The 12,164-nt window shown below is 43.1% G+C and overlaps 1 protein-coding gene across 2 annotated transcripts in view; it reads right to left on the bottom strand.

Annotated features, from left to right (window-relative positions):
• EEA1 (early endosome antigen 1) overlaps positions 1–12,164 on the bottom strand; it is a 525,485-nt gene that overhangs the window by 324,107 nt on the left and 189,214 nt on the right. The window contains exon 1 of one of the 2 annotated variants that reach the window (XM_082635350.1): positions 6,017–6,059. The exons of the other annotated variant lie outside the window; for it this stretch is intronic. Coding sequence (XP_082491476.1) covers positions 6,017–6,049 — 33 coding nt within the window. The 5' untranslated portion in view covers positions 6,050–6,059. Of the gene's footprint in view, positions 1–6,016; positions 6,060–12,164 lie in introns of those variants that run through there. 2 annotated transcript variants of the gene reach the window in all.

Genomic DNA, 12,164 nt, shown 5'->3' on the forward strand with positions numbered 1-12,164 from the left:
CGTGATACTTAATAAAATTTGCCTCCAGGCTGTCCTGCAGGGAAAATGACCTATCTGGGGGGAATGCTGTACCAACTTTGTAACCTCTGACGATTGCCCGATAGTCCTCCGAAAAGGTTGCAGGACTGGAGCAAACGAAAGTCCACGCCGCTTCCTGGCACTGAAGGGCACCAAGTGCTTTAGTGTAAATAGAATGATATCCCCTGCTTTCGGGGGGCCTTTCCAGCCAACCGCTCCCGCATTGGAGCAACTGTAGACAGCATTGAGCAATGTGGAAATTCAGCCTCCGCTCAAGGTCAGAACAGGCAGTTCTAAAATCACCAATGATGATTTTACCAACCTTTCAGTTATTTCGGAAGCAAGAAGAGAACACAACAGAGGCAAGAATGGATCTATGGGATGGAAATAATGAGCCATTTATAACCCAAAATGAGACTGCCAGGAAAAACAAACACACAAAAAAGTACATTTTATCAGAAGCCTGCGCTGCCCAAGGCTAGTGGGGTACAAGGTACTGCGTGTTCAGCTTCCTGGGCCAAGAGCTACAGTAAGTACCCCCCCCCAACCCCCGCCCGGGCTGCTCCTCTCCTGTCAGCTGGATCAAGCAGCCTTAACCACCTGGTGAAGAGCTTTAGTGTTTTCTAAGTGTGTGCTGGGTGGATGTTTCACATTTTTGATAAAGATGTGGAGTCATGTTGCAACACTTAACAAGTGCTCCTGCGTAAGCGTTGGGCAATTCCGAGAGGCCCAGGGCTCCATGCACCAGCCCGGCTCCACAAACCCACAGCTTATGTAATGCATGAGCGCGCCCTCAGGCTTCTCCTTGCATCCTTCGGAGGAATTTTCAGGCTCCGAACTTGGCTCTGGTTTGCGGCAGTTCTTTTTCCCAAAGGCGTGTGAAACGGCTTAGGTGTTGGCACCTGCCGGGGAGGCGGAGACGACTGCCAGGGGCTGATGATCCCTCTTTGGCGGCAGCACAGAGAAGCCTGGCTCTGGTCCCTAGATGCCCTCGGTCTACCCTGAAGCACCCTGCTGTGAGGGGGAATGAGGACTTTTCGTCTAAGGAAGTCTAGGCCAGAAGATTGAACTGGGGCTGCTTTGATAGGGCAAGGCGTCCTAGACATGCCAGGAGCACTGTTCAATGGTTAGCACACAGCCCCTCTGTCTGATGACAGACTCATAGTGTGCTCTCCTCCAGCCCACCTGGAGCAAAGCTATAAAGTAGGGGTGGTGCGGGTTTGACGCCCTCTCACCTCCAATCACTGTACCCGTGCCTGCCTCCCGGCTTGGTTTTTGTTTCCATCCAGGCTTCCACTCACTCCACAAAGCTTTTGAGCCCCTGCTCTGTGCCAGGTGCTGTGCCGAGCGCTGGGCACCGGGCAGGGCTTTCACAGCACCCGGTGGCCCCCTGTGGTGCATGCGAGTCCTTCAGGGACCTCCTCTCCCGGGTCGCTCTCAGCCCCACTGTGTCCCCAAACTATCCCTCTCTCCATTCACCTCCCAGTGACTGTCTCCCTCTCCTCCCTTTTGGGGTGAGGCTATTTCTTTATAGTTCTTATCACAGTGATCTAACAAATTATTCTTATACAAGTGTTGCTTTTGGTCATCACTGCTTCCTCTTGGGAGTTTCTGCACTTTAAAAAGTGATGGTTAGGGGCTTTCCTGGTGGCGCAGTGGTTGAGAATCTGCCTGCTAATGCAGGGGACACGGGTTCGAGCCCTGGTCTGGGAAGATCCCACATGCCACGGAGCAACTAGGCCCGTGAGCCACAACTACTGAGCCTGCGCATCTGGAGCCTGTGCTCCACAACAAGAGAGGCCCGCGCACCGCGATGAAGAGTGGCCCCCGCTTGCCACAACTAGAGAAAGTCCTTGCACAGAAACAAAGACCCAACACAGCCAAAAAATAATAATAATAAAATAAAAAATTAAAAAATAATTAAAAGAAGGCTCAACATTAAAAAAAAAAAAAAAGTGATGGTTAGAAGAAACAATATGTTCCATGAGGCGAAACAGGGGCTAACTACGGAATTTGAAACAGGGAGTAATATACTGTCTGAGCAAACTCTTTCCCATTTCACCAGGGAGAGAGGTTGCTTCTTCCACTTCTTCACTTATTGGTGAACCCTGTGCGTGGTGGTTAAAAGAATAAATTCTGGAGCTGAATGATGTAGGTTCAAATCCCAGCTTTGAAAGTTATAATCTTAGGAAAGGTGTTTGATCTTTGTTCCTTAATTTCCCCCTATGAAAAGAGGGATGGTAGAAATAGCTAAGTATATCTCACAGGGTGGTTTGGGGATGACCATAAATTAGTAAGTATGATATTTTTATAATACTGGCATGCACAGTTGAGTACTCTAGAAATATGTCAATTCTGATTTTTCATGGGACCAGTTCTATCCTTTCTACATTGCAGATTCTCACGTGAGTGGTTGCCCCAAAAGAGGACGTGTAATTCAGTGCTGTAGTTTTGTCATCTGCAAAACAGGAAGCAGTGATTGAATGAGGATGTGGGGGCTGAGGATCAGTCAGGTGACCAGATTCTGGTCTGTATTCTTTACTGACTTTCTGACCTTAGAGAACTCATTAACCTCTCTGCAGCCCAGAAAGTGGACTTGATCTGCATTTTCCAAACTCAGGTTATTCAAATAACACTGGTAGAATCATTACCATATCCCCAAATCACATCCTGGCTCTTACTTGATATTTTCCTTCAGATAATCTTCAAATCAACTCACTTTCATATGTAGCCTCACAGTAAGAGGGAATATCCATATAGTCAAGGGTTGGATATGGAAATTATAGATTTTTCTAACACATGTTTAAACAAATACCTAATGAAATCTTAAAATATTTTTATAATATCTAAATCAGCTTGCAGGCCACCTGTGAGGTGCACACACCATTTTAGCAAACTCTGGATTAAATGTTCACTATGGATCCAGCAGCTCTAAAATCCTCTCGGGTACTGTTATAAAATTTTCATGTGGTTATTTAACTTTGTATGTGTTTCTTTATATCATTTGTCTAATTGAGGGCACAGACTATGGCTTATACCTCTTTAGGCACCCAGCACCTAGAAGAGTGCTTGGTAAATATTTAATTTTAAGTTATAAGTATATGTATACATACCTACAAATATATCTGTAACCTACTAACCCCAGGCCAATATTGAAAACACTCATTTCTTATTCTCCACATCAGTATTACTGTGTTCCTCGGGTCTTGTTCACTAAACGAAGTGAAGCATGTGGAGTTTCAGGCTGTGAGTGAGCACTCAGGAAATGTTAGCTTCCCTGATCGCCTTCCCTCTTCCTGTGCTCTTTGTTAGGGTAGCTGTTTGTCCATGTGAAAATGAACCCACTTCCTCAGGAGGTTATAGCCCTGGTTATTGTTGGGTTAGAATAATTGTTGTCCTCAATGCCAGCCCTAAAAGCATTCGTTCCCAGGTCTAGAAATGTCTGACCTATGGAAGAAATTGTGTTTCTAAATGCTATTATTGAAGAGGTCTCAAGAAATTGGTGATTTACTGAAATCTCACCAGTAGAAATTTAATGTGCACCCACAGTATCATGGCACAGTCCTGGGTTCATAGCATGAGCAGTTTCTCAATTTCTCAACATTTGTTAAACATTTCTGTGTCAGTAACTTTGGGAGATACAAATCTGAATGAGACTATTAGACTATGAAGAGACTAGTAGTAGACCGTGAGTGAGTTGAAAGCAAGGAATATGTCTTATTCATCTTTACATCCCCCAGGGCTTAGCGAAGGATCCACATGTAGCAGCAATGCATTAAATATTTGTTCCATAAATGAACAAATGAATGAATGAAGACACCAGTCTAGCACTTAAAGAGCTCACACTCTGAGAAGAGAGAAGGCATAGACAAATGAAGCATTAATTAACAGTAAACCTAACATTACAAGAGATAACACAGGATATTAAAGGTTAAATGAAGGGTATACTGTCATATACCCTCTCCCAAAACACAATGTGTTGATCCAGCAGAAAAGAATGTGTGTTAGCTGTCACTCTTCTGCACTTATCATTACCCCCACCCCACCCACATTGCCCACCCCACCCGTGAGCCCGACTTCAGAGGGAGGTTGCTAGGTTGCTGTCATGTGACTGGTTTCTAAAGGCCACCAAGTTTGTTATCTCCTGGGAACGAGCAGGGTATTATTTAATGTAGATAAATCAATGGGTGTTTATCCTCTCAATCATTCTTCAGCCATCCACAGGCAAAGAAAGAAATGGCAATGATGACTCTTTAATAGCTATGGAATTAGAATGTACAAGAAGTTAGAAGGCTTTAATTAATGATTTTGCAGGTCAGGGTGACCCTTCAACATGAAAGGACATTTGCCGTGACTTACTGGGGAGAGGTACTGGGCTTTCTACACAGCTCTCTAGGATTCCAAACTGTCAGCATAAAAATAGTGCCCCCGGGGCTTCCCTGGTGGCACAGCGGTTGAGAATCTGCCTGCCAATGCAGGGGACATGGGTTCGAGCCCTGGTCTGGGAAGATCCCACATGCCGCGGAGCAACTGGGCCCTTGAGCCACAACTACTGAGCCTGCGCGTCTGGAGCCTGTGCTCCGCAACAAGAGAGGCCGCGACAGTGAGAGGCCCGCACACCGCGATGAAGAGTGGCCCCCGCTCGCCGCAACTAGAGAAAGCCCTCGCACAGAAACGAAGACCCAACACAACCAAAGATAAATAAATAAATAAATAAATAAATAAATAAAAAATAGCGCCCCCAATCAATGTTTTTATTATTCATTAGTTACTGAAATCCTCTTCCCAAATGCACACTTAACTGAAAGATGTCTTCTTCTGTAGGGTTTTAAACCATTTAGTCCATGAATCAAACCATATATTTCAGCCTGTTTCACTGGGCACTGATATCACCACCAGCAAAACCCTAATTAATTGGGAAGAATGACATTTCCTTTAGAATTCTTTTTTTAAAAATGATTTGCATACCAGGCCAACAAAAATTTCAAACAGTGCAAAACATTAGGAGTGGAAAGTAAATTTCTATCAGCCTCTGGAAGCCAGTCTCACCGTCTTTTCCACAGAGGCATCCACTGTTATAGTTCTTGGGTGTCCTTCCAGGACTTTTCTATGTATATACAAGCATATGTGCCCCTCCCTTTCTTACACATACCCCTCTGTTCCTTAGTGAAAGTTAACAAGATATTGTGGAGTTTATTACTGTAAATCCTTACACTTATATTTACCTCTTTCATTTCAACAGCTGCACTCTATTCCATTGTATGGATGTCCCAAAATTTACCCAGCCCCCTACCGACAGACAAATGGGTGGTTTCCAAGCCTTTGTTCCCACAAACGTATTTTTGCACATAATCTGAATCGAGCGATGAATCAACGCCTTAAAATGGAATCGCAGTCAAAAGATATGTGAATTTTAATTCTGATAGACATTATCAAACAGTGACACTCAAGTTTGGATGAGAATTGCCAAAAGTAAAGTATTTGTTCATGCCAGAAACAAGGCTGTATGTTATTTTAAACTTTTTAATACCTCAGGCAAGCAGCTCATTTTTTTTATGAAACTCATTTACCAATGTCTTGCCCACCTAAACACACACACACACAGACGTTATTATGAATCCATTCAAAATGTACTTTGAGAACAGCTCACTAAAGGAGGAACTTGCCAGAACTTTCTTACCACCACAGTGTGTGAGTGTTGCAATGGGGTTAGCTCACAAATACCACACATTCTCCTCTGTGTCCTTGCTGTGTTTACTACCCTTTGTGGCCTTGGTCATTTAGCAACACTGCTTTATTTTTCTTCTGTAACCAAAGGTCAGTTTACAACCCTGCTCCCTCCCTTCCTCCTCTGAATCACCAGGCACATCATTTCTTCTCACCAGCGTTCCCTCACAAAAGTAACCATTCTTAAAATGTCAGGTCAGGCAGGTTACGGATGCATCCATGAAAGGGGCCCTGTCACAATGGAACTTTGATTTATTTAATTTTCTATTACCTGTGGGAGTGAGTTCATGAATGACAATCTCATACTCTGTTCAGCTGCCACTTTCCTTGCTGGTTTCCTGTATTAAAAAAAATAAATAAAATAAACTAGGTGAAGAGACCCAGAACCTTCTCTCCAGTTTCTCTAGTATTTACCCAGCACACACTCTGTGCTACAATCTCCAGGTGGGGCTCCTTTCCTATTTGCTCTTGTAACAGGAGAAACATGTGGAGGTTTTGTGTTTGCTTTGTCACCAGCTGTAACCATTTTCTTTTCTCTGCCTCTTGACTACCAACCCATAACCTTCCGGTAACCACTGAAAAACTACATCTGACCAGGCTGAACGGAATGAAGTCATTTTGGTCCCGTTGGTGACAACCAATTAAATAAATGTTCTGCTTACATTTACATGGGTTGTAAATTTAAGAAAACGGCTCATGCCCTACTTCAAATATTCTGGGGTCCATGGAACCATGAAGTAATTGCTGTAGTATGAGTAACCAAGGAGCTTCATTTTTACATTTACCTCAGGGCCATTCTCAAAGAGCCAGAGACTGTGGATGAAAAAAAATTTTTGATTCAGACTCTGCAAGGAGGCAATGTCAATATACCCATGTTGTGAGCTGTTTAAGCTTCTTATAGCCCTGCTCGCTCAGGAAGCAATGGAAATGCTTCCATTTAAAAGATCTTCTAGGCTTCCCTGGTGGCGCAGTGGTTGAGAATCTGCCTGCCAATGCAGGGGACACGGGTTCGTACCCTGGTCCAGGAAGATCCCACGTGCCGCAGAGCGGCTGGGCCCGTGAGCCATGGCCGCTGAGCCTGCGCGTCCGGAGCCTGTGCTACGCAACGGGAGAGGCCACAACAGTGAGAGGCCCACGTACCACAAAAAAATAAAATAAAAAATAAAATAAAAGATCTTCTATTTAAAATGAAAGTAAGAAACCAGTGCACTATGCTGACACCTTGTTGGTTAACTTCAAACTCACATGAGTCCTGCCCGTGAAGGAGTTTGGGAGTTGGTGCTGCTGCCCTTGATCCTGCCATACAGGGTCACCAGAAGCAGGACCCTGGGGACTTAGGAAAGGGGATGAGGCTGGACAACAGGGAGGAGCCACCAAACTATGCCAGATCAGGCTATAGAAACCTTGAAAGGAACACTCCGAATGCAATCAACTGTCCTAACCCTTCTGCACAACGGAGAGGTTTCCAAATCAAGACCATTCCCCACTTTTAGGCACTTACACCAAAGACACAAATATCTCTTTGGCAATGGACTTCTTTATTTTCTACGTCCTTTTATTCAACAAGCACGTATTAGTCACGTTTTATGTGCTAGGCTTTCACCTAGGTGCTATACAAAGACTAAAAAGTCATCAACTCTGCCCCATAGCGTGCGCTCATTAAACAATGTTGAATGAATGAATCAATGAATGCATGAATGAAGGAATAAAGCTTATAATCAAGTAAGGGGAGAAAACACAGATAAGCAAGTGGTAGATATAGAATACAGTAGTGTGAGTGGTCAGTGCTACCCAGGGCAGTAGAGAAAGGCCTCAGGCTTGAGGTGACATTAAATAGGTAGTAGCCAGATAAATGGGGGAGGAAGAGGTCTTTAATGTAGGAAGTGAAAGAACATAGCATGAGCTAAGATCTAAAGCAGAGATGAGCAAACTAGAGCCCATGGACCAAATCTGACCTACCACCTGTTTTTGTAAATAAAGTTTTATTTGGACACAGCCATGCCCACCCACGTACATTTTGTCCATGGCTGCTTTCACGTTTCAACAGCACCACCGATTAGTTGCAACAGAGACCACAAGATGCACAAAATCTAATATGTTTACTAAATATTCAAGAGCCTGTAGGACAGCCCCAATTGCTGGACTTTGGTGGTCCTAAAAGAGGCTTGGTGAGAGATGAGACAGAAAGGGGAGCAGGGACCAAATCCTGAAGGTTCTTTTATGCTGTATTAAGACATTTGGTACCAGTGGGGAGAGGGGAGGGGGGAGGGGCAAGGTAGCGGTAGGGGATTAAGAGGTACAAACTACTATGTATAAAATAAATAAGCCACAAGGAAGTGTTGCACAGGGAATATAGCCAATATTTTATAATAACTATAAATGGAGTGTAAGCTATAAAAATTTTGAATCACTATGTTGTACACCTGAAACTAACATAATATGATAAATCAACTATACCTCAATTTAAAAAAAAAAGAAATTTGGTCTTGACTCTTTAATAAATGGGTAAAAAAAAGCAGTTTTGCATTTAGAAATGTTTCTCAGGCATCAAGACAGGTAAGAGAGATGTAAAATTACAGCAGAAGACCAGCTCTCCGAACCTTACATCTCCTCCATATTCCTTGATTCAACAAACATCAGAGAGCTTAATGTTTGCCATTATATATCTTGTCGTCTGCTTGGGAAAGAGAACGTGGCACACAGAGACAATCGATGTCTATCGAATAAAAGAATTAAGGAAGGGTTGAAGACAATATTTTAATAGCATCATTATTAGAAGTTTTCCTGAATGGGCTGCCTCTGTTAGGAAACCACTAGCTGAGACTCCCGCTGGTCTCCAGTTTCCACACTAGTAGACATTGAGATCCAAGCATGAGGAGGTTAATAGTGAAACACAAACCAGAGGGAAATTCCTTCCCTTCGTCTCCAGTGCCAACATCATCAAATACCAGCCACTGGCTGAACCCGTGTTTATTCATGCTCAGTGGCCTAATGAGAGGGGATGGGACAAGAAGCAGCTCTGCTAATAACTGTCATAAAAATAATAATATCACTTGGCTCCATGTGGCATTTTTCATTGGAAAATCTTGAATCATTTTTTTCTCTTGGGTAACAATTATTTCCATTCTATTTCCACTAAAGGAAAAACCAAAGCATAGAGAGAGGTTGTGACTTGCCCAAGGTCACTGAGCTAAGTAGAAAGGCAGTTTTTAAAGGCTGAGAAGGATTTGGGGATATGTGAAATCCAGTTTCCTTCCTAGCCTAGAACAGTTCTGGTTCATGACTCAGGAAGGAACACAGCATGATCCAAGTTCAGTGTCTCTTCTTTTTTTTTTTAACATCTTTATTGGAGTATAATTGCTTTACAATGGTGTGTTAGTTTCTGCTTTATGACAAAGTGAATCAGCTATACATATACATATATCCCCATATGTCCTCCCTCTTGCGTCTCCCTCCCCCACTCCCTATCCCACCCCTCTAGATGGTCACAAAGCACCGAGCTGATCTCCCTGTGCTATGTGGCTGATTCCCACTAGCTATCTATTTTACATTTGGTAGTGTATATATGTCCATGCCACTCTCTCACTTCGTCCCAGCTTACCCTTCCCCCTCCCCATATCCTCAAGTCCATTCTTTAGTAGGTCTGCGTCTCTCAGTGTCTCTTAAAAACGAGTCATGTTAGAGGAGACTCAGGCACAAGAGTCTGTGTCAGGTGAATATTTCAATGTCACACATTGTCCTGCCCATCAGATTCCAACACCTATCCCTAAACTCCATCACTGACAAAGAAGGGCCTCTCAGAAGATCCAGCCTATGGAAGTGGGATCTGGCTTGGGGGTGTTTGACCTTTCTGACGATTCCCCTAGCTGCTTCCCCCTATGAAGTCCAGGCCTCTCCATTCCTTTATTCATCAGAAGCCTCTGCCTAGGGAACCCACAGGTCTGTGATGATCCTGGTATATGCCATTTGTCCCAGTGTAATTAGCAATAAATCCCCCTTTTACTCTAAAAAGTGCCCTAGTTTGGACCATAAATTAACTGTATGATCCCTATAGCTCTGACAAATCAGGAGGCTTCTACATTTAATCCAGAAGTCTTCCTCTAATCACGATTATTCTATCTCAGCTGCTTTTGTTTCCTAGACCCAAGCTTGCAGTCAGTTCAGGGATCTCCTCTGATGGGGAATCTAATTTCTACACAAATGAGTTTGCTACCCAGCCCATAGAACAATTAATTACTAATTGTTAGAAATCACTTCCTCACCTTGTGCCACAATCTGCCTTTTCATATCTTTCACGTGTTGATCTTCACACTATTCTCAAGAAGCTGACAAATCAATCCCTCTTCTGTTCCATAACAGAGCCCCCTGAAGTCTTCTGTTCTCTAGCACAGATACCCCCAAGCATCAGGAACAATTTCTAGCAGAACTTTTAGAAATGTGGCTTCAGAATCAGACATACCTGGACTTGGGTCTGGGCTCTGTCACTTTTTAGCTAGAAGTAACAGAGTTACTTCTCTAATTTCATTTTTCTTATCTATAAATTTTGAACAAGTCTTAACTAGATAAGCCAGGCACTGTTGGTTACCTAGCCAATACGCATTCCTCCTTTCTTCCTTCCCAACCAAGGTGCTCACTTATATAATCTTGGGTGCCAGACTCCCTTGCAGCTAGGTGTGGGCATGCAATACAGTTCTGGACAGTGAGGTGCAACTGAAGGTGTCAGCTGGGGTTTCTGAGAAAGCTTGTTAGAGGGGGCAATTCAGCTTACATCCACCATTTTAGCTTTTCCCACTTAGCTTTTTCCCTTCTTCCTTCTTTCTGTCTAAAAATCAGTTGTAATGCATGAAGTAGAACAGCCATGTTGCAAATATGAGGAAGAAAGCCCCCAGAAAAGGAGCCTTGATTCCTGATGGCATCACGGAGCCCCCATACTCCCCTTGAAGTGCTTGATGCTAGACTTCTTATCACATGAGAAAAACAAATCCCTCATTTTTTTTTTTTTACAGACTGTAGATTATTTATTTATTTACAAATCCTTCATTTGATTAAGCCATTGAAGCTGGATTTCTGCTACTTGCAGTCAAGCCAATCCTAAACAATACACACAGGTATATCTCATTTTACTGGGCTTCACATATTGGGCTTCACAGATATTGCATTTTTTACACATTGAAGGTTTGTGGTAGCCCTGCATCAAACAAGTCTATCAGTGCCATTTTTCCAACAACATTTGCTCACTTCATGACTCTGTGTCACATTTTGGTAATTCTCACAATATTTCAAACTTTTTCATTATTATATTTGTTATGGTGATCTGTGATCAGTGATCTTGGATGTTACTACTATGACTTACTGAAGGCTCAGATGAAGGTTAGCATTTTTAGCAATAATGCATTTTTAAATTAAAGTATGTATTTTTTTTAGATATAATGCTATTGCATACTCAATAGACTCCCGTATAGTATAAACATAATTTTTCAAACCACTGGGAAGCCCAGAAATTCGTGTGACTCACTTTATTGCAATATTCACTTTATTTCAGTGGTCTGGAACCAAATCCAAAATATCTCTGAGGTATTCCTGTACTTCAGTGGGTTGTTGTGAATATAAAGTGAACTTGCTACATGGCCCAGCACATAGCAAATACACAGTCAATGGTTTGCAGTGATCCCTATCATGATATCGTTATTAGTCATTGACTTGGGCCTTAGAGACAGGGGCAAGAACGTGTGGCTCTGGCAACCCTGCTGACCTCCAAAAAGCACAGTACAAAAAACATGTGATCTCTAAAGCGCAAAGAAGTCAGTTGCAGATATGTGGACAAAAGACGTCTCTGTTAATGGCTAGTGAAGCCAGTTCTTCAAAGCACCTGTCAGATCCCCAAAGTACAGAGAAATGAAATTCCACCTGGGAGCAAGTGCTTACTGTCTTGGAGGGCCTGCCTGGTTTCCTTCCTGGGCAGGTAATCCATCCTTGGGATATAGAGTGTCTCCTGGAAGTGTGGGCTTCTCTGAATGACAAGCAAAGGACAACACTTCAAGGATGACGTTATTTCATAGGAACACAGTTTTTGCTGAGAAATCAAAGCCACAGCTAAAACCAGCACTAAGTGTAATTATCTTTCTATAACCTAACTGAACTGCCCGCCAAGATCAGATACGGATGGGACTAACCATACATTCTTACCTGGACTCCACCAAGCCATAGATCCATCCCAGCCCCACCTGCTCCAGCCCAAGTCCACAGATAAAGAGAGTAGTGCAGTGAAAAAGAAACCAAACAAAACAATCACCGTGGGTCTCAGAGTCAAACAGACCTAGGGTTCAAATCTCACTAGGTCACTTACAAGCTGGGAAATTTTCCCTTTCTAGCTGCAGTTTTCACATCTGTAAAATGGGGATAAGAACATTCATCCTACA

This window comes from Mesoplodon mirus, assembly GCF_964341445.2.
Source record: "Mesoplodon mirus genome assembly, chromosome: 11".
Taxonomy (NCBI): Eukaryota; Metazoa; Chordata; class Mammalia; order Artiodactyla; family Ziphiidae; genus Mesoplodon; species Mesoplodon mirus.